We start from the raw sequence: 24186 nt of genomic DNA on the forward strand, positions 1-24186 counted from the left end.
TGAATAAGGAAGACCGAAGAAGAATTGATGCCTTTGAATTGTGGTGTTGACGAAGAATATTGAATATACCATGAGCTGCCAAAAGAACAAACAAATCTATCTTGGAAGCAGTACAACCAGAATGGTCCTTAGAGGCAAGGATGGCGAGACTACGTCTCACATACGTTGGACATGTTATCAGGAAGCTTCAGCCCCTGGAGAAGGACATCACGCTTGGTAAAGTAGAGGGTCAGTGAAAAAGAGGAAGATCCTCAGTGAAGTAGACTAATGCAGGGGCTGCAACATGGGCTCAAGCATAACAAGGATTGTGAGGATAGTGCAGGACCAGGGAGTGTTTCGTTCTGTTGTACATAGGGTCACTATGAGTGGGAATTGAATTGACAGGATGTAACAACTACAACAACAATATCGGACAGCAGAATTTGGACCAGGCTAAAACTTTAATTTACATTTTTCAAAGTACTAGCTGTTTTTCTATTAAAAAAATAAAAAACAAAAACACTGCCATGGAGTTGATTCCGACTCATAGCAACTGTATGGGAGAGAGTAGAACTGCCCCATAGGGTTTCCAGGGCTATAAATCTTTATGGAAGCCGACTGCCACACCTTTCTCCAGAGGAGTGGCTGGTGGGTTGGGACCATTGACTTTTAGCTTAGCTGCTCAGACCTTTAACTACTGCTCCGCCAGGGCAGCCTTTTATATATGCATGGACAGAAATGGGATAAGACATAACGGTAAAATTTAAAGGACTCTCTTGGTGTTTTATATAGGGTCAGTTGTACTATGTTTGTACAAAGAACAATGCCATATTCATTTGAAGTATATATATTTACATAATATGCATATGTATTTGACAGGAGCCCTGGTGGTACACTGGCTAAGCACTCAGCTTTTAATCAAAAGGTGGGCAGTTCGAACCCACCAGCAGCTCTGTGGGAGAAAGAGGTGGCATTTTCCTTCCCTAAAGATTACTTTTTTTTTTTTTTTTTTTAAAGATTACAGGCTTGGAAACTCTATGCGGCAGTTCTACCCTGTCTTATGGGGTCATTATGAGTCTGAATAGAATCAATGACAATGGGTTTGGGGTTTATAAATGAAAGTATACACAATACAGTTTAAGAACTTTAATTCAGTATCAACTAGTCATAGTATCTTCATTTGAAACAACTATCTGTAACTTACATTCCAATGAAAATTTTTTGTAATCCAAACTTGTTGATTTGCATGTTAATTTTAGCTAATTTTTTTAAAATTAAGATGGAAAAGAACAGGTTTTCCCCTTTATGATAGATATGCCACATTTCATGACATGAACACACACACATCTACACACGTTAAAGCATATTATGTCCTTTTCTCTCTTATACCAGATATATATTTGAGCTAAGCAGGAGGACTCATATTCCAGAGGTATTCCTCACTAAAGTACTTGAACCAACCCTAATAAGCCTTGGTGAATGTTGTGACTCTGAAGACTCTACTACCTGTTTTAACACTAAGGTACAATTTGCTAGTTTTCTTTACTAGCCTTGGTGGAGATCAGGGGTTTGCAAACTGCAGCCTATGGGCTAAATCTGGCCTGATGCTTGCTTTTATATGACCTGTGAGCAAAAAATGTGTTAATAATATTCAATGGTTTCAAAGCATTTTTAAGAATAATATTGCATGATATATGAAAATTACATGAAATTCAGGTTTCAATGTTCATAAGTAAAATGTTATTGGAACACAGTCATGCTCATCCATTTAAGCATTTTTAAATGGCTACTTTTGCTCTGCAACAGCAGAGTTGGATATTTGTGATAGAGAACACAATGTCTGCAAAGTCTAAAATATTTACTATCTGCCTCTTCAGTAGAAAGTTTCCTGATGCCTGTTATATACATTAACATGGAATTATGATCTAACAGGCTCATGGGTGACCATTTCAAGATGAATAATTTGGTTATGTAACTATTATTTTTTACAGGGACCTCTACTGAAGAAAGAACTATCTTCTTTCATTGAAAAGGGACAAGACATGTGTGCTGATTATTCAGAAAACACATTTACTGAATACAAGAAAAAGTAAGAAACTCGTTCTGGCTGTATCCTCCAAATTTATCAATAATGTTTACCTGATATTGTGATTTGAAAGCATAAGATATGCTAAGTGAGCAACAAAAAAAAGGAGGTACAATAAAAAGAGAGTGAGAGGCTAGAATCTAGTTACCTGAACAGAAGAAGCTGAGTTCTCTTCTGGGGAAAAAGTGTCATGTATATCAGCTGAGAGGCCAATTAGAACACTGCCACAAAAATATAAGATACAAAATCTATCTGTAAGGATTTAGCTCAAGATGGCAAAATTAACACATAATTGATCAACGTTCTTGCCTCAAAGTGCGGATATTGCTATACATAACTGAGGAACGGTAAACCTGCTGAAAAAGGCACCCAGATCGGTGGCATATTGCCTAACAAGAAGACACAGGCTTTTAACCAAGAGTAGTGTCAGCCATCACCAGTACCTATTCTCTGTAAATCAGAAATACAAATGTGAATTAATTACAAATAATGTTGAAGTTTAGTCATTTTCTCAATCAAGAGGAAGAGAAAGCATTTCTTTATGAATAGGTGTTAGCACTGAAGTAATAGGCCAGAAAATTAGAGAAATTGTACTAGATTCCCGAAAAAAAGGCTTTGTTAAGAAGACCATGCCATTCCCAACTTTGTTTATTTAGTAAATTTCTTATGTCCATTTCAAATCTTTTTAAACAACATGGGCCTCAAGCAAGCACAGATAGATATCCACAAAAAGATCTTTCTAAAGAATCCCCAGAGAAGATACTCCATTCAGTGACCCCCCACAAGATTTACATTAGCAATACTCTAAAAGAAAATGAAAAACTGTCAAAGTCATAAATTCAAAATGGTTATTTTCCAATCTTCAGAAAACTTTTCGTTGTAGAATCTAATAGAACATTATGGAGACACTATAGAATAATGTTAAGCAGAAAATTCATGATTAAGTTCTTTGTCAACAAGTTTGAACTCCAGGATTGTATGGCACAATAGATAGTCTAGATTCCAGATGAGCATATCGTAAATTATTATTTGGCATTATTAAAGAAAGTAGAGGGTATTGAGTCTGGGTATTTGAAATCCCACCCCTACCTCCTTTTTTTTTTTTTTTTTTATCCCTTCTGGTCCTACTTTCCTCTCCTTTCAGGTTGAACCTGCTCATGTCAGTAATTCATTTATGAGCAAACTGGTTCCCTCATCCTTTTGTCCCTCCCCAGGACCTACTTCACTAATTCTCAACTCTCAGAAAATTTGGATCTCTTATGCCTCCCATTTTGCTCTGCTGGACTGGCAGGCATTTCTTGAACAAAGTCCCAAAGCCAGACTGAGTTATCTATTATGAGTGTGGAGAGGCACCCTGATCATAGACTATTCAAGCTGGGAGAGATTCAAAAGCTATCAAGCCTTGTCATCATCTTTAAAGTGAGATTTAGAGTTAATTATAATCAGTACTAGTTGCTGGAGAGTTGGTTCTGACTCACGGTGACTCATGTGTGTCAGCGTAGAACTGTGCTCCCTGGGGTATTCCATAGGGTGTTCTGCAGAGTTGGGAGGTTATCTTTAAGAAGATTGAAATCTAGAACTAGAAAGAGGATAAAAGTCCATTAAAAAAAAAAAAATTGAAAAGGAGGTTACTCAGACTGAAATAACTGAGCAAATGTAAGGGGAAATGTTGTACTTCATATTCAGCAGCAATTTGCAGGTTTACTTTCATGATCTTGAAAGAGGCACAGATTACACTTTCTAAACTTAAATTTGGGTTACCAAAAATCATTCAACAGACAAAATTTTCTTGGGGGCAGGGTCAAGTGTTCCTATTTCCAATTTTTGTAAATCATAAAAGACCTGAAGCAACTATCATTTTGCACTAGGAAGATTTATAAAAATCCATCTAGTAAAACTCTACATGAAAATGGTCTTTCAGACTTGCAGAGAGATTAAGAGCAAAATTGCCTGATGCCACCCCTTCTGACCTCGCAGAGCTGGTTGACAAGCGCTCAGACTTCGCCTCCAAGTGCTGTTCCATAAACTCACCTCCTCTCTACTGTAATTCCCAGGTAGGAGCATTTAACTCTCTACTCACTATGGAGTATTCTAAGAAACATACCCTCCAATTTACTTGTTTCTCTCTCACTATTGAGGTGCCTATTTGTGGCAGGCTTTTCCTGGTGCTATTAAAACTCTGCTTTGTTGTTTTCACAATGAAAGTAAGATATACTTTTTTCAAAAGTGGATCATAGTATACCTTCTATTTTAATTATAAAAACTATTAAATATAATTTTCCTTTAATATTGTTAGGTGCCATCCAGTCGGTTCTAACAAGTTCCCTGCTGAGAATTTGCATTCTTAACAAGCTCTCCCAGAAGTTATACAAAAGAATCACTTAGGGATCTTGTTAAAATGTAGATTCTGATTCAGTAGTTCTGGGGTAACCAAATCCAAAACTAAACCCATTGCCTTACACTGGGTTCTGATATCTGGGGTGGAAATGTAAATTCTCAGAAGGGAGCTTGTTAGAAAGGCAAATTCTCAGAAAGCATTTGAACCAGAACCAAACCCAAAAACCAAGCCCATTGCTGTTGAGTGAATTTCAACTCGTAGTGACCCTATAGGGTAGAGTAGAACTGCCCCATAGAGCTTCCAAGGAGCTCCTGATGGATTCAAACTGCCAGTCTTTTGGTTAGCAGCTATAGCACTTAACCACTATACCACCAGGGTTTCCCAAACCAGAACAAACCAGCTCAAAGTCCTGGTTTTAACTACCAACCCTTAAGTTAACAGCCAAGTGCTTTATCCACTGTACCAACAGGGCTCCTTGAAGAACTATTAAATGTTTTTCTAAACACATAAATGTTTCTTCACCATAAGAGTTATTTTCTAAAGGTTAAAAAATATATTATTAAGAATATTAAAATTTTGAAGATACTTTTAATTACATTTTTTTCTTTTAAGTAATATCAAGTGACTCCTATCTTTGAAAGATAAATAAATTAGAACTCCTATTTAAAAAACTCATTACAATCAAGTGGATTCTGGCTCATAGCAACCCTATAGAACAGAGTAGAACTGCCCCATAAGGTTTCCAAGGAGTGCTTGGTAGATCCAAACTGCTGATCTTTTGGTTAGCAGTCCAGCTCTTACCCACTGCACCACCGGTGCTCCCATTTCCCTTCACGCCTTCACACCTTTCCCAATTTTTGATAGCGGTATTATTTTTTATAATACCAATGTTGATAACACAAACTATTTTGTCACTATCATTTTTCAAAATATGTAGATTTTTGCCCATATTTAAATGAATTTAAGGAATGATCACACCTCTTTTGACCATGGCTTTCCTTTCTGGGGCTTTTAATTTATATTCATATTTTCAATAAGCATTTAACATCAAATATTTTTTCCAGGATTCACTATTTTTTTTTTCTTCTTCTTGGCATTTATTGATATTGTTCCATTGTTTCATGATATTGATTAATATTGTAGAGATGGCTGAATTCAGCCCCTGTTTAAATAACCTTTAGGTAGCTATCTAACAACAAGTGGTAGCTATATATGTTTTATCTTTTATTTATTTGCCTAATGCCTGATGAAGAAAGCGTTCCTTTTCACTGACATTCAGCTTGCACAGAATGCAAGTTGTCAGTCATTCCATAGTTTCCTTTTTTTTTTTACTGGAATACTGTGTGTGAATCTGTAGGTTCAGTTCTTTATTCATTTCACGGAAATTTTCTTCTACTATATATCAGGTAACATTTTCCTATATATCATTTGTTAAATTCCCTTCTTAAAGAGAAGCAATTATTTAATCATTTCAGTTTTTCTTCAGCAGTAACCTAATTATCACAAGCCCTCCTCTATGGCAGAAAATCTTAGAAGTTAACTATTTCTAGTTGATTCCATAACATTTCTTATTTTTTAGATTTATAACAATATACTTTTGGGTCTCAATTTATTCCTTTTCCACTATACCCTTCCATTTTATTATCATTTAATCAGCTCACTATTAAGCTCTTATTTTATCCAATGCAAGTTTTTACTAAGTTGCTTTAATGGATTATTCATAGGAAATTTTCTTCTGTCTCTTGAGTTAGATTTTCTTCCAGGCTGAATTCTAGGGTTCAACTTCCTTTAAATGTGTGTGACTTCCCTTCCTTCCTTCGCTCCTTCCTTCGCTCCTTCCTTCCCTCCCTCCCTCCCTCCTCCCCTCCTCCCCTCCTCCCCTCCTCCCCTCCTCCCCTCCTCCCCTCCTCCCCTCCTCCCCTCCTCCCCTCCTCCCCTCCTCCCCTCCTCCCCTCCTCCCCTCCTCCCTTCCTTCCGTCCTTCCTTCCTTTTTAAATGTATATACACAGTTGCCAGATCATTTATTTTTTACCTTGTATATAACAAAGACAGTTCTGCCAGACCTTTTATTTCCTGATCGTAGGTGAATTGGTGCTTTCCTATCCATTGTATCTGAGGCCTATTGGTTTTTTCCTATAAAGCACACTATGAAGCTGTTACTTTTATTGTATCCATTTATGTAAAACGAAGGCCTGAGGGAGGGGAGAAGAGCTCAACTTAGCCTGCGTGGATTCTTCAAGTCAGTTCCAACTTGTGGCAACACTATGTACAACAGGACAAAACACTATTGATATTGTGCCATCTTCACATTTGTTGCTAAGCTTGAGCCCATTGCTGCAGTCACTGTATCAGCCCATCTCATTGAAGGGCTTCCTCTCTTTCACTGACCCTCTACTTTAGCAAGCATGATGTTCTTCCCCAGGGACTGGTTCCTCCTGATAACATATCCAAAGTACAAGGTAGTCTTGCCATTCTCCCTTCTAAGGAGCATTCCAGCTGTACTTCTTCCAAGACAGATTTGTTCATTCTTCTGTTAGTCCACAGTATGTTCAATATTCTTTCCCAACACCATAATTCAAAGGCATCAGTTCTTCTCTGGTCTTCCTTATTCATTGCCCAGCTTTCACATGCATATGATGCAATTTAAAATACCATGTCCTGGGTTGCTATGAGTCAGAATTGACTCTATGGCAATGGGTTTGGTTTTTTGTTGGATCAGGCACACCTTAATCCTCGAAGTGACATCTTTGCTTTAATACTTTCTAAAAGCCTTTTGCAGCAGATACGCACAATGCAATACATCTTTTGATTTCTTGACTGCTGCTTCCATGGGTGCTGACTGTGAACCCAAGCAAAACGAAATCCTTGACAATTTCAGTATTTTCTCCATTTGTTATGATGTTGTTTATTGGTCCAGTTTTGAGCATTTTTGTTTTATTTATGTTGAGGTGTAATCCACACTGAAGACTGTAGTCTTTGTTCTTCATCAATATGGGCTTCAAGTCCTCTTTGCTCTCCACAAGCAAGGTTGCACCATCTGCATATCACAGGTTGTTAATGAATCTTCCTCCAATCCTGATGCCACATTCTTCTTCATATTATCCAGCCTTTCAGGTTATTTGTTCAGCATACAGACTTGAAAAGAATGGTGAATGGATACAACCCTGATGCAAATCTTGCCTGACTTTAAACCACACAGTATCCCCTTGTTCTGTTTGAATGCTTGCCCTTGTTCTATGTACAGGTTCCTCATGAGCACAATTAAGTGTTCTGTAATCCCCATTTTTTGCAATGCTATCCACAATTTGCTACGATCGACACAGTCAAATGCCTTTGCATAATCAGGAAAACACCTTTCTGGTATTCTCAGCACTCAGCCAGGATCCGTCTGACATCAGCAACAATATCCCTCATTCCAAATCTCTTCTGAATACGGCTTGAATTTCTGGAAGTTCCCTGTGGTTGCACTGCTGCAACCCCTTTTGTATAATTTTCAGAAAATTTTTACTTGTGTTTGATATTAATGAGATTGTTCAATAATTTCCACATTCTGTTGGATCACCTTTCTTTAAAATGTGCACAAATATGGATCTCTTTCAGTTGGTTGACCAGTTATCTGTCTTCTAAATTTCTTGGAATAGACAAATGAGCACTTCCAGCGTTGCATCAGCTTGTTGAAACATTTCAATTAGTATCCCATCAATTCCTGCAGCCTTGTTTTTCACCGTTGTGTTTAATGCAGCTTGGACTTCTTCCTTCAATACTATTGGTTCTTGATCACATGCTACCTCCTGAAATGTTTGAACGTCAACCAATTTTTTTTAGTACAGTGAGTCTGTATTTCTTCTACCTTCTTTTTGGGATTCCTGCATTGATCAATATTTTGCCCATAGAATCCTTCAGTATTGCAATTCTGGGCATGAATTTTTTCTTCAGTTCTTTCAGCTTGAAAAATACAGAGTATGTTCTTCCCTTTTGGTTTTCTAACTCCAGGTCGTTGTGCATGTCATTATAATACTTAGTCTTTTTGAGCTACCCTTTGAAATTTCCTGTTCAGCTCTTTTACTTCATCATTTCTTCCATTTTCTTTTGCTACCGTATGACCAAGTTTCAGAGTCTTTTCTGATATCCATTTTGGCCTTTTCTTTCTTTCTTCTTTTTGATAACCTTTTGCTTCTTCATATATAATGCCATTGGTGTCATCCAGCAACTCATCTGGTCTTAGGTTATTAATGTTCAGTGTATCAAATCTATTCTGAAGATAGTCTCTAAATTCAAGTGGGATATACTCAAAGTCATATTTTGGCTCTTGTGGACATGTTTTAATTTTCTCCAGCTTCGACTTGAACTTGCATGTGAGCAATTGATGGTCTGTTCCACTGTTGGCCCCTGGGCTTGTTCTGACTGATGATATGGAGCTTCTCTATCATCTCTTTCCACAGATGTAGTAGACTTGATTCCTGTGGATTCCATCCAGGGAGGTCCACATGTATAGTCACCTTTTATGTTGTTGAAAAAAGGTATTTGCATTGAACAAGAATTGCGAAGTTCTATCACACCATCTCCTGCATCATTTCTATCACCGAGGCCATATTTTCCAACTACCAGTCTTTCTTCTTTGTTTTCAGCTTTTGCATTCCAATCACCAATAATTATCAATGCCCCTTGATTGCATGTTTGATCAATTTCAGACTGTAGAAGTTGGTAAAAATCTTCAATTTCTTCATCTTTGGCCTTAGAGGTTGGTGTGTAAATTTGAGTAATAGTTGCATTAACTGTCTCCTATCATTAACAGTGTTGTACTTCAGGATAGATTTTGAGATGCCCTTCATCTTCAATTTGACATCCCCCGCATAGTAGACCATATGATTGTCTAATTCAAAATGGCCAATACCAGTCTATTTCAACTCACTAATGCCTAGGATATCAATCTTTATGTGTTTTGTTTAATTTTGGTCAATTTCCAATTTTCCTAGATTCATACTTTGTACATTCTATCTTCTGATTATCAAATGGATGTTTGCAGCTGTTTCTTCTCATTTTGATTCATGCCACCTCAGCAAATGAAGGTCCAGAAAGCTTTACTCCATGCATGTCATTAAGGTTGACTCAACTTTGAGGAGGTAGCTCTTCCCCAATCGCATTTTGAGTGCCTTCCAACCTGAGTGGCTCATCTTCCAGCACAATATCAGACAATGTTCTGCTACTGTTCATAAGGTTTTCACTGGCCAATTGTTTCAGGTGTAGACTGCCAGGTCCTTCTGTTTTAATCTGGAAGCTCAGGTGAAACCTATCCACCATGGGAAACCCTGCTGGTATTTGAAATACCTGTTGCATAGCTTCCAGCATCACGGCAACATGAAAGCCGTAACAGCAGGACAAACTGACAGACAATGATGGCCATTGTTAGTAGACCTTGTCTATTCTCTGACTTCTCAGATTTTGTTAAATGTCTATGATATTCTCTACCAATCCATACCTATCCTATTCCAGGGTAGATGTGTTGAATTGTTCACTACTGAGTGCATACCAAAACCCAAACCCACTGCCATCGAGTCAATTCCGACTCATAGGGACCCTATAGGACGCAGTAGAACTGTCCGATAGAGTTTCCAAGGAGCATCTGGCGGATTTGAATTGCCGACCTCTTGGTTAGCAGCCATAGCACTTAACTACTATGCCACCAGGGTTTCCATTGAGTGCATAGTCCTGGTTTATAGGCCTTTTTCAGAAACAATCAGCCCATTTGTTCATATCCTCCATTTCATCTGCTACTCTTAAGCAGTCATTTCAATCACTTAACCACTACGCCACCAGAGTTTCCTTCAATTACTTAAAAGGGTAAAAAGATGAAGACAACACTTCATTTCACTTTACTGCTAATTTGGAAGTATTGGTGACAATTCTAAGAATTCTATTGTCTCACCACTCCATTTCTGGGATGTAGAGGCAGGGTTAAGAACATGCATATGCTATGCCAAAATTTTTTCTTAATTTGCTTACCTCTTTTTGATGTTTGTGATATTAAGTTGCATTTCTTTCCCACTCTGCTGGAAGCTTTTTAGGTTTTTAGTTGTTGTTGTTGCAGTTTGGGGCTGGATTTTGCAATTGTTCATTTTGTGATGGATTGAGAGGCTTTGATCTACTTGTTATTCATTTCTTTTCTCTTTCCATAAAAATAATTTAACTATAATGTTAATGTCAATACTATTTAGGCTAAAAAATTAATGCCAATTACAAGTCCTTTTCTATAAGTTTACATTCATAAGAATTCATTTCTAAGAATTCTTGTTCATTTTTAAACCGTGAAACCAACAAAACCTAGTTTCTGCTAGAATACTTTTTAAAATACACAAGTATATAATAAAAGCCACAAAAGCTTAAACATTGGAGGAACACTATAAAGATAATCTATTGTGATTTCTCACTCAGTTATTTCCTTCCAGAGGTCTTTCAGCCTCCATTTAAATACCTATAACCAAAACCAAACCCATTGCTGTCAAGTTAATTCTGATTCACATCGACCCTATAGGATAGAGTAGAACTAATAGTCAACTTATTTTCTCCTGAAAAACACTTAACACTCATTGCCATCCAGTCGATTCTGATTCATAGTGATCCTATACAACAGAATAGAACTGCCCCATAGGGTTTCCAAGGAGCAGCTGGTGGATTCAAACTGCCGACCTTCTGGTTAGCAGCTGAGCTCTTAACCACTGTGTCACCACAGCCCCATTATTTTATTTTATTTTTTTCTATTTCGCTGCCAGGTAGCTTCATTTATTACAACATTCTTCCATAAATTAAGCCGTGATATTCCCCCTAATAATCTCTACTCAGTCTAGTTTGGTTTCTCTCTAACCAAAACCAAACCCATTGTCGTCCAGTTGATTTTGACTCATAGTGACTCTTAAAGACAGAGCACAACTGCCCCATAGGGTTTCCAGGAAGTGCCTGGTGGATTCAAACACAGACCTTTTGGTTAGCAGCCATAGCTATGTTTCTAAACCTATTGCCGTCAAGTCAATTCTAACTCATAGAGACTCTACAGGACAGGGTAGAGCCGTCCCATAGGGCTCCCAACAAGTGGCTGGTGGTTTCAACCTGCTGACCTTTTGGTTAGCAGCTGTAGCTCTTAACCATTACACCACCAGGGCTCCTGGTTTCTTTCTCACAATAGAGAATATCTAGTATCTGTTCCTGATTGCAGCTCTTTTGATACTTGAAATGTTTTTTTTTTTTCCAGTTAAGCAGTGTGAAATCTTTTTAAAAGTCTTGGACTATGCTTACCAATTCCTACATTATCTCTTAATAGTGAAGTTTTGTTTGTTTGTTTGTTTTTACTGTATAGCACTCAGTAAACAAAGTCCATTTGATAACTTTAGCTACATCATCCTGTTTGTTTTTCTTCTTTATAACCTTAGAGATTCTGATTTCTCTTGTAAATTCTACATTTATACTCTAGTCCCAAACTTGTATGCTTCTTTGTAACAACCTGTAAAGTCAGAATTCCATATTAAAAGCACACATTAGAAAAGAATCTTATTCTTTAAATTCTACTTACCTTTCATTAAGATCCAAACCATGTAAGATTCTAAATATATAAAAATCAAAAAGTGTTGGATTGTAGAAGTATTTTTGGTCATTTTTGGCATTCAAACATTTGGTATAAATCTATTAACTAAATTGTTTTCCTCCCTTTCATTTCAACTAGCTTTTGGTAATATAACATCTTAAGTTGCTTATCCTAGAAAAGTAAGATCAATTTAAACCTAGAAGTTGTCTGCCACCAGCAGAATTTGCTCTGAGGGTCCCAGTCATTGAAAAAGAAAGGAAAAAAAGAAAAAAAAAGTGACTCAGAAGTCACTTTTGAAACCCTTCCCCATCCCTTTGTTGTCTGTTTATCCAGACATGAGCTTACCTTTTTGACATGGTACAAGACAAACTGAGATTTATGCCCAAAATACGTGCTTCCTTCAAGCCCCTTGTTTTTCCATTCTTTAAGTTGCTTTTCAGTATATTTTTCATTATTACCTATTGCCATCCTAAAACTTTGTTATTTTCAACTGTGATAATAAGAAGGCAAGTTTGTGGCTTTCTGTTTTCTTGCTTTATCATCAGTAAATTTATAGGAGAGTTGCCACTACTGCTGAGTACCCTGTCTTTCAGAAATTACTAGAGAAAAGTGAGATGGATGGTGTTGTTGAGGTCTTCACGCACATCTGACTACCGAGAGCCCTCAGGGATTAGACCATCTAGTGTTACTATTGCAGCCCTGGTGGAGCCAGAGGTTAAGAATTCGGCTGCCAACCAAAAGGTTGACAGTTGGTATCTACCAGCTGCTCCTTGAAAACCCGATGGGGCAGTTCTCCTCTGTCCTGTAGGATTGCTATGAGTCGGAATTTACTCACAGCAAGGGGTAATGTTACTATTGGCTTTTCTGATTGTTATTCTAAACTGACCTTTTAGCTAGGTAATAGAGCTCACTTCTGCTTTATGATTTCGTGTTAGAGCAAAATCTGTTAGAACAGCATTCGTTTTAATTCCCAGTGCTTTCTGTGAATGTTTTTCCCACTTAGCCTATAATGTTTGAATCATATTTTATTGCTATGTCTTCTTGCCTTATATTTATTTGACAAATATGTTGCTTAGAAGTAATGCTCATCTGCTTCTTTTACTCCAAGTCCGTTACATCCAGGAATCAATCTCTGCACCTACCTGCCGTTGGAAACATACATAGCACCACTGCTGAAAGAGGGGCAATCGGGGCTTCTGACCCACACTGCAATAATGTTTCATTATTATATGACAGTCTACTCCTACCCTCACCCTGATCTTCAGTGACCAAGACATAGAACAACCAGTGTAATTTCTTTTGGCTTTACTATTTTTTTTTTTTTTTTACTATGGCACTCTGAGAAATGGTTCTTTTTTTTTTTTTTTAATGCCATAGAGGCCCAGTGCCCGCAGAGAAACTTTCAGCTGCACAATCAGACTTGAAATACTTTTTCTTTCCCCACCATAATTCAAGCAAAGTACCCAGTGCACACTTCTGAGAACTCATTACCATGCTTCCTCTAAGATGTCCCAACAGAGTGCTAGTCGGCATCAATTATGATTTCCCAAAGTATTCAGAAAGCCACTGTTATTTGCTGGAGTTGCCAATTAAAATCTTGAAAACATAAAACCAAGTGCAAATAGCCAAGTGGAAGCTGAGCAAGCATGAGACTAAAAAAAATTACGCTATTCTCGCTCTCTCTTTTTCTGGGTCTCTCTGTCTCTCTGATACTTCAGGAAAAACTGCCATATCCATTCTAGTTTTTGGTGATTCTCAATGTCATAGCTAGCATTTATTAAGTCATTACTATACTATACTTAATAATATTAATATAAATTAAGAATATTAAGAGCTTTATATATATGTATTTATATAACAATCTAAAACAATTCTAAAAGTTAGGTACCACTTTAATTTCCCTCTTACAGATGGTTTTAATGAGATTTACAGAGGTTACATGATGTTAGGGAAATCCTAAGATTATATTCCATATGAGTCTGTTACTCTCACTCCATATCATTGTCACAGACTTCAGCCGTAATTTAGCTAATACTATGATAAAAAACAAAGTACTAATACCAAAAGACTGCTATTGTCTAAAAATCCAAAATTATTATTGTTAAAATAGCAAAAACCATACTAGGTCAGTAGCATCACTTTGAGTTACACCCACTTCACTTCCTCATAATCTTCCTTCATTAGTAATACTAGCTCTGCCCAATCTGTATTAAAGTTATTCGAACCTCATATCTTAAAAAATGATAGTAAATAAAATACTTTAGATACCACCCCCTAGCTATTGTTCTTTCTCCTTCCGTACAACCAAGATGCTTGAGAGAATAGCATATGCTCTGACTTCTCACATCTCCTAATTAATTCCTCAACCCTCTGAAGTCTAGCATCTGATGATATCATAGCACTATTGACAAGGTCATACTAGTAATCTCCTTCTTGCTAAAACTAATAAGCATTGTTGAGCCCTAATCATACCAGGATTCTCTGAAACACTTGATAATACCACTTTTTCTTCATTCTTGAAAGAATTTCTTTGGCATCAGCAATATAGTCTGCTGATTTTCCTTCTATGATCCTTGCCTTCGTTCCATTTCATATAGTCCCCTTCCTCGATCCATCTCTTAAATGACTTTTTTTTTTTTTTGACCCTCATTACTTTCTCTGGCAGTACAGTTTCTTGAGTGTTCTCATTCATGCTTGTGTCTTTAAGCCCCATATCTCTACATCCAGTGGAAATCTCTCCCCTCAGCACCAGACTTTTTTATCAAAATGCCTGCTGGGCTCCTTGTTGTCCCACAAGAAATTCACACTCAACATGCTCAAAAATCTTCCCCCAAAACCTTCTTTTTATTGCCTAAATTTATGAATATCATTACCATTCACCCAGTTGTCCAAGAGGAAAACTAGTCATCCTTGAGTTCTCCTTTTTCTCTATCCACATACAGACACACTGAAAACCCTATCAATTCTAGCTCCTCGATATCTCTCAATCATCCATTTAACTTCTTCTACATCGTCAGCTCTTAAATTTAGGCACTCTTTTACCTGAATTACAGTCTTCTAATGGTCTTTTTTTTTTTTTTAATGGTCTTACATCATTCCTTCCCCAACACCTCACACCCAATCTCGTCTCTACACTGAGATCCAAATAACCTTTGTAAAATGCAAAATGGTTAGTACGTTCCTCCAGTGGCTCTTCATTGTTTCCAAATTGAAGTTCAAATTCTTTATACTATCAAGACACTTGATTACTCAACAGTATGATTTCCTGTCACTCCTTCTCCTTGTACCTCCTATTTTGCTTATCCTGAACTACTTGCAATGTTGCAAGCACATCTTATCTCAAAACCTTTGCACTTGGTAACTCAGCCATGGATTTCCCAGTCTACCCTTGATATCTGCTTAAATCTTTCATCACGCTTCATGGTTCGGCTTAGATATCACCTCTTCTGGGAAATCTTCCCTGGCACCAAAGCTCCTCTGTGGTCCCATAATATTCTGTGCACCCCCTAATCATAGCACTTATTAAACTCTATTGTCATTGTTTTCTTGTCCGTTTTTTTCTGAAAAACTGTAAACTCTCCTAGGACAAAGATGATGTATAACTAAATATATCTGAAGGATGGCCACTAAAAAGTGCAAGATAAAATTGAAAGAATCTTTTCCTCTAAGCAAAGTTTTAAATTTTCGTTTAAATTTTGATTTATATTTTCTGCATGACCAAGTAGGCTTCAAATGAAAGACTTCATAAATTCTATAATAAATCTTTTTTTTCACTTTCAGATTGATGCTCAAATGAAAAATTCTCTGTAGTTGTGATGCTTGTGTATTGTCTTAGGTGAGTACTTTAAAAATGCCTTTTTTAAAGGCAGCAACAATGAACCCAGCATTGTATAATGTATCTTAAAAATCAAAGAAAGGAAATTTTATCTAATCAAATTATCCACTCTAACTATTCATTATCTATTCAAACTCATTTCACAGATGTAAATATCAAAAATCTGGAGAAGCTAAGGGGCTTATACAAGCACACACAGCTGACTTCTGATACATTTAGGACTAGAATCCAGGTTTATTAGTTCTCGGCCTAGTGCTATTTCTATCATGACCTTACTTCTAAGACAATAGCATGCATAAAGATCATTTTAATGGATTCTAGTGTACTTCAATGGAAACCCTGGTGGCATAGTGGTTAAGTGCTACAGCTGCTAACCAAGAGGTCGGCAGTTCGGATCTGCCAGGCGCTCCTTTGAAACTCTATTGGGCAGTTCTACTCTATCCTATAGAGTCAGAATCGACTCCATGGCAGTGGGTAGTGGGTAATGTACTTCAATAGAAAAAACCATGAGTTGAAAGGCAGAGCATATCAGGCTCTAAAGATTACCCAGCAGAGTTCTTAAGAGAAACAGGCATTCTTCATATTAAAGCAACGCTGTTTCAGTCAAAGATTGGACAGGCCCATAAAACAAAATGAGACTACAGGGGCACACCAGCCCTGGGGCAAGGACTAGAAAGCAGAAGGGGACAGGAAAGCTAGCGGCAATAGGAAACCCAGGGTTGAGAAGAGAGAGTGTTAACATGTCATGGGGTTGTTAACCAATGTCATAAAACAATATGTGTACCAACTGTTTAATGAGAAACTAGTTTCTTCTGTAAATCTTCATCTAAGGTACAATAAAAAAAGAAAAAAAAGCAACACTGTTAAAACATTATTACTTGCTTCTTTTAGATGTTATATTTTGACGCATTAAAAGTGCCTGAATATATTACGAGCATAGATGATTTAGGCAGACATGACTCCACACCTTAAACTAAAGGTAGCCTCCACTCTGCACATTTTAAAAAAATATTTTCTCTCCAGATTCTCATATATTCATTTTAAAATATTACTTCTGAGATTAAAATAATAAGAAGAACAATGGTTTTGGCTTATCTTAGATCTCAACTGAACTGAAGTTTTTGATAATGTGAACTTTTTATTTTGTTGACTTACCAACAACGTTCCAGACATGATGTGGAAACAAAAGTCCTCCTAATGCACTGACTAATTAAGTTAAATCATTCCATCATATTAGCTTTTGTAACCTTTGACTGTTTGAGTTATTTGAGGCAATGAAAAGAAAATTAACACTGTGAGAGATAGCACAGGGAGTGGCCAAGGAAACTCATTTTTGGAACCACTCAATTTGGATTGGAGTCTCTATTTCTCCATTATTTATATCTTTGTGCCCTCAAGCAAATTATTTATGTACTTAATGTTTAGTGTGTTTTTTGTTTTGTTTTGTTGTAAAATGAAAACAATATCAACCCCAGAGGTTTGTTGTAATGCTTAAGTGAGATGGTGTTATAAAAAATACTTAGAGTAAAAAAATAAATAGCAGCAATAATATTAGTAAAGTTACTATTACTACTACTGCTACTCTGCCACTACTACTTCTGTTCTTCATAATATGAATCTAAACTAAAAAAGATTTTTCTACCCATATTTTCTTGTATTTTGGTATATGGGTACTATGATCTGAAAGGAAAATAAGATTAATTTCTGGGAAAAAAATCAAAATGCAAGTTGCTTACAATATAAATATTCAAGAGTTAAACTAATATCTGGTCTCTAATGCTGCTAAGCTAGGCTTCTTCTCCATTTACATAAATCCAGACTTTCTTTCCTCAATCCACATGTAATAATATCTAGAGTAAAAATCCCAATATGCAGTAGTTACCTCACTCTAACCCTTTAAGGTATCTTAAGCTTTGATGTGCTATTTGGAAAGTTGCACAATAGCCTTGCTTTTGAATTTGTTTCTCACTGGACTATTTATCCTTCAAAAGCTCAAAGTGTACTTTCTTAGTGTCTTATGTATAGTCTTCAGGCTCTGGAAAGCAGAAACTAGAATTGGAAAGACTATCCTAAGAAAACCAGGGGAAGGCCACGTTAACTTGATGGATTTCAAAAGATTATTTTCAACCTAACAACTTTCTAAAATACTCTGAATATTAAAGAAACCAGCAGAAAGGCAAACTCAGTTTGTCAGGAAATTCTGAGTGAGACTTTAAAGAACTGTCAGTTTATCTTCATCTTTTAGTGTCCAGCAAAAGACTAAGTGCTCTTTCACAGAAGTTAGGTTTTAAATTATTTCAGAAGGTGAAAGATCACATAAAACTAAAATTACTCTTGGAATTTCCTTATATTACCCATGAAGTGTAAACAGCTTTTATATAGAACCTTATGTAGTAATATTTATGTGTTAAAGAATAATCTACTCATCAATGTACAGTGTTTGTATATAGCTAGAATACATGTACATATAATTGCATGCTCATATATAATCTTTGACATATACTAAACATTTTAATTACATAAAGAATGATAAACAAAAAGAAAAATTTTTAAACAATGAAATTAAAATTAAAGGCTAAACATACATCATTCATTCCAGACAAACTTGCTAGTCCACAATAATGCTAAAAATGCTAATAAATAAAAATGACAATGGTAATGTGATAGTGAATAATAATAATATTTGGTTCTTACTATCACCCAGACACTGCATTAAACACTTTCTGCATTATTTTATTGCATCATCACAACATCCCTACTCTTTGCCATCAAATCAATTCGGACTCATAGCGACCCGATAGGACAGAGTAGAACTGCCCCATAGGGTTTCCAAGGACTGGCTGGTGGATTCAAACTGCTGACCTTTTGGTTAGCAGCCAAGCTCTTTAGCCACTGTGCCACCAAGGTTCCAACAGCCCTAAAGCACAAGTATTATTACTAGCCTAAAGCTAACCAACTTACCCAAAATCACATAGCTAATAAATAGACATAACTAAAATGTGAACCCATGCAGTCTGGCTCAAGAGGTCATAGTCTCAACTCATATGCCATATAGCCACCGATGTTTAGAAGAATACCTTTATGATGAAAAAATGAGATAATGATAGAGGATGTTATATGTGCTCCAATACCTGTTGTCTTTGAAAACACTACTGGGAAGTCAACTAGGAGATCATTGGCCAGGCTTGAATAATAGAGAATAAGTTGACTATGCATAGTTGAATAAAATGTTGCTTATGTTCCTTGAAAAAAAAAAAGTTAAGAGAGCAAAAGCTGCTATGCAGTCTTTAGAGCTACTCAACAATTGTTGAAAGATGTCACAAAGAGTCTATACAGCTATATATCATTGTGAAGCTTTGTTGCACTAAAAACCTTACACAAAAATAGTTATTCAAGTGTTCTGCTGTTTGAAACACTTCAGACTACAGATTTCAGAAAAATCTAATATACTGAATTTTTCTGTTCTTAGCCATTGTGCTCATCTCCTACAGAATTTTTTTTTTTCAATTCTCCTGTTAGTCAGCGTTTTACTATAATCTTTAATTAATCTTTCAATTGTTATACCATCCAATCATTTGGTCACTCAAATGCAATTTGATCATCTTTAAAAAGCCCAATAATCATGCACATAATCCTTCCATAGATTTAAGTAGCAAGTTTGGAGTCTTTTGAGTTTAATTTTATCCACCATCTATTTATTATAATCACAGAGTGCAATGATGAAGAACTACCAACATCTCATTGTATTAGGAAGAGTTAAAAACAAACAAACAAAAAAACCAAACCCACTGCCATCGAGTCGATTCCGACTCATAGCGACCCTAAACGACAGAGTAGAAATGCCCCATAGAGTTCCCAAGGAGTGTCTGGCGGATTTGAACTGCAACCTTTTGGTTTGCAGCCATAGCAATTAACCACTACGCCACCAGGGTTTCCCAGGAAGAGTTATGTGGCCTTAAAAGAGCAAAATTACACCTTGTTCACAAGGTTATAGGATACAAGTAATTGAGATAGGAGGTGAGAGATCAATAATTCCAACTTCATCATGTTGGTCAAATGTCTTAGGGTGTTAAGAGGCATCATCTATTACCACCAACATTTTAAAATAAAGTCGTTTTTCTTTGAAGTTATTAATTGATAATCAATCAATCAATAAACCCATACGTAACCAATCCAGAAACAACCATACCACAATTAAACCTTTTTATGAGGTTTCTAGAGACAGCTGATTATGGTTCTTACGTTTCAGAGAAAATGGTGCTCTATAAAACAATCTTGGATTCATTCAATTATGAGCAACATTGCCCTAAAACAGCACAGCCCCATTCATGAGCTGCTCTGATCCCAGGACCTTGACTTTATGATTCCAAACTAACTAAGCACACTCCACCACCACCAGAATATTCCAGTCTTTTCATCTTATTTTAAATTGTTCCAGAAGACATCCATTTCCTTATATTATTTTTCTCTCACTACGATAGACAATCCACTAGCAGAAGAAGCACATTGTTTAGTGTGAAACAGTCCTAAAATGGCTGACTTTGTACTTCTTCTCAATTAAAACCTATCCCTGTTCTGTTATAGAGTTAGACAGCTTGTAGAAGCTGAAGTCTTTTGCCTCAAGATGTTCCCTTCTTTAGGCATACCTATAATTCATGTCTTCTAGTCACTGGTTTGATGCCATTTCAGCCTTCACTAAGGTTTTACTGTAAACTTGAGTTGTCATCTTGATAGCTATTGGACCCTTAATCAGTTTCTTTCTTCAAGCCTTCAAAGCCAAAGACAGATTGTGACCATATTTGCATGCCCCCTTGAAGATGGAATGACTGTGTCTTAATAAATCCACAAAGCCAGTTATTTTTTTCCTTCAGTTTTGGAAGCAACTAGTGCTCCTTGGGTTGCCAACAGATAAAGGAATTGGCTTACACTGCAGAATAAAGTTGGATAAAAAATACTTTAAATGTCAGAATCACACTTACCACAGCCAGGTGCTCACACTATGGGAGAGACAAAAGCTGAAGCTGAGTGAGGAAAAAAATAAAAAACAGATTTGTATCTCCCATCTCATCCTCATTCCAAGGCATAAGCTCACTGAGGAGAATGAAAGATGAAATTTTTCACACTGTACAAAAAGAACTATGATACAACTCTGCTATAGTGTCTTGGAAAACAGAACAAAATTTGATGGGGGGGACTTTTGTCACAATTCAAGGTAAAAGATAATTTAACAAATATACTTATCAATGTTTACTAAGATAGAACCTACTGAACTATTGTTTTGTAATTCCATGACTTGGGGCCTCCTTATGCAATTGCTTGACTTTTGTGCCCTGGCAGTGATTATTCATTCTGTTAGGGCAGAAAATCTACCATATATCATTAGGCCTAAAAACAAACAAAAAAACTGTACAATGCACAGTGTATATTGAAGTAACAATTGTGATGGCCTTACATGCAGGTATTGAGAATTTCTTACATATTTACTCTGAATCCATCAAGTAGACCACACTAGATATATGGATCGTAGTTTAACTTTGTCACTTTGTTGTCAGCATATAAATACCATGATCTTAGATGTGTGTGTTGGGTAGTAGCATGGTTGTTGCCCATTAGCTCTGTCTTTCTAACTTATCATTCATTTCCATTATTCTCATAGACCCAGAGCAGGAGCCCCTTGGGAAAGGATCTCTGATGGCCTATCCTAACTGAATCCATTGAGCTTCTGGGAAGACAACTAGGATACTTCCTCCCTTTTTCCAGCTCCAATGTCTTCATGCAATGATAATTGTAATAGATTTGATGCTAAAATAAATGGCAATATAATGTAAACTTGAGAAATGCTATGGAGAATGATGTCACAATAATGATGTTCAACATTGTTACTGTTTTCCCTCACTAAGATTCTATAATCAGCAGCCCAAACCTCACAACCTCTGCTTTTATCCAAATCTCTGCTGTATCTCTCCAAAAGAATTACAACATTAAGCATTCAGTTTACAATTCCCAACACATTGAATTTCATTGCCTAATTGCTCCTCAAGTTTAGTAGGCACCATTAGGGAGAAATTACCCAGCCTTCTACTGCAAACTGGGATATCTCACTTTTTAAAAAGAAAAACCTCCCAAAAATACCTCCTTTCTCCAAGCTGCAAGCTGAGTGGCATTAATCAAGCATTACCTGCCTTGCAAAAAGAAGATATTTGTTATCAGAATGAGTTTATTTTTGCTAAATATGTTTCTTCAGAGCAACTTATTGAAGCAGGTTTCTTAAAATATCATAATTTTTCAGCTTAGCTCAATATTGCATACAAAAACTACATATGATATTCTTTTTATGTGCCTTCTTTGTCCATGGGAAATGGAGGTGTTCTAACTCAACATTTTCTGGCTGTTAAAGAAAGATCATATTGCCAAAAAATGCCTTTCTAAAGCAAAATAGAAGCCAGAGAAAACCTTCTCCACGCATAGTAAATTGCAGCAGAGAGTTTGAATTTGCCTTACGTTAGATGTAGACTTAAATGTTAGAGACAAAGCAGATTTAATGGCTGGTTTACAGCTGGAGTCAGATTAACCAAAATCACTACCTTTTATTTCTCAAGATTCGAAGTCCCAGCATGAGCATTTCCTTAACTGAATCAAGGTCTTCAGCTGGGGAACTGGGAAATAAAATATCTGCTCCCTTTCAGCTTCTGTAGGGGAAAGTGTGGCCCAACTCTCACAAAGATACCAAACCGGGAAATTAACCTCAAATAGGAAGGTCCTCCCAATTACATTAAGTCAAAAACAAGCAACTATCTACTACATATTTAGCATTATAGATTTTTTTATTTTATTATATTTTAGGTGAAAGTTTACAGGACAAATTAGTTTCTCATTCAAAAATTTATACACAAAATTTTTTGCGACATTGTTTGCAATCCTCGTAATGTGTCAGTACTCTTCCCCTTTCCCTTTATGCTCCATGTTTTCCATGTCCATTCATCCAGGTTTCCTGCCCCTTTTTGCCTTCTCCTCTTTGCTTTTGGGCAGATGTCACCTCATTTGGTCTTGTATACTTGATTGAACTAAGAAGCTCATTCCTTACATGTGTTATTATTCGTTTTATAAGCCTGTCTAATTTTTGGCTGAAAGGTGGACTTTCGGAGTGGTTTCAGTTCTAAGTTACCAGGGTGTCTGGGAGCCATAATCTTGGGTGTTCCTCAGTCTCTGTCAGGCCAGTAAGTCTGGTCATTTTTTGTGAATTAGAACTTTGTTTTACATATTTCTGCCACTCTGTCTGGAACCCTCTATCACGATCCCTGTCAGAGCAGCCAGTGGTGGTAGCCAGGCACCACCTAGTTCTTCAGGCCCAGGCTAGTAGAGACTGTGGTTCATGTGGTCCGTTAGTCCTTTCAACTAATACTTTCCTTGTGTCTTTGGTTTTCTTCATTCTCCTTTTCTCTTAACATGATGTGGCCAATAGATGTATTTTAGATAGCCACTCACAAGCTTTTAAGACCCTAGACACTACTCAACAAAGTAAGATATAGAACATTTTATGAACTATGTTATACCAATTGAACTTGGTATCCCCTGAGACCATGGTTCCCAGGCCTCAGCCCCACTAACTCAGTCTTTCAAGGTATTTAGATGTGTCTAGGAAGCTTCTATGACTTTGTCTTGGTCAAGTTGTGGCGACTTACCCTCTATTGTGTGTTGTCTTTCCTTTCACCAAAGTTAACACTTGTCTACTATCTAATTAGTGGTATCCCCTCCCCACCCATCCTCTCCCTCATAACCATCAAAGATTTTTTTTTTCCCATGTGTAAACCTTTTCTGGGTTTTTATAATAGTGGTCTCATATAATATTTGTCCTTTTGTGATTGACTTATTTCACTCACCATAATGCCCTCCCAATTCTTCCATGTTGTGAGATGTTTCATGGATTCATCTTTGTTCTTTATCATTGCATAGTATTCCATTGTGTGAATGTACCATAGTTTGTTTATTCATTCACCTGTTGATGGGCACTTAGGTTGTTTCCATCTTTTTGCTATTATGAATAATGCTGCAATGAACATGGGTGTACCTATGTCTATTTGTGTGATGGGTCTTATTTCTCTAGGATATATTCCTATGAATGGGATTGCTTGATCATACAGTATTTCTGTTTCTAGATTTTTCAGGTGATACCATATTATTTTTCATAGTGGTTGTACTAATTTACATTCCCACCAGGAGTGCATAAGAATTTCATTCTCCCCATATCCTCTTCAACATTTGTAATGTTTTTTTTTTTTATTATTATTAGTGCCATTAATGTCGAGGTGAGATTGTACCTCATTGTAGTTTTGATTTCCATTTCTTGAATGGCTAATGATCTCAAGCATTTC

At 36.7% G+C, this 24186-nt stretch overlaps 1 protein-coding gene across 1 annotated transcript in view; it reads left to right on the forward strand.

Moving 5' to 3' along the window:
* The window catches only part of GC (GC vitamin D binding protein), a 107590-nt gene that overhangs the window by 60788 nt on the left and 22616 nt on the right, over positions 1-24186 (forward strand). Inside the window, exons 11-13 of the mRNA XM_049885284.1 lie at positions 1372-1501; positions 1971-2068; positions 3987-4269. Of these exons, the coding sequence (XP_049741241.1) occupies positions 1372-1501; positions 1971-2068; positions 3987-4269 (511 nt within the window). The remainder of the gene's footprint in view (positions 1-1371; positions 1502-1970; positions 2069-3986; positions 4270-24186) is intronic.

This window comes from Elephas maximus, chromosome 5 (genome assembly GCF_024166365.1).
Source record: "Elephas maximus indicus isolate mEleMax1 chromosome 5, mEleMax1 primary haplotype, whole genome shotgun sequence".
In the NCBI taxonomy this organism is placed as follows: domain Eukaryota; kingdom Metazoa; phylum Chordata; class Mammalia; order Proboscidea; family Elephantidae; genus Elephas; species Elephas maximus.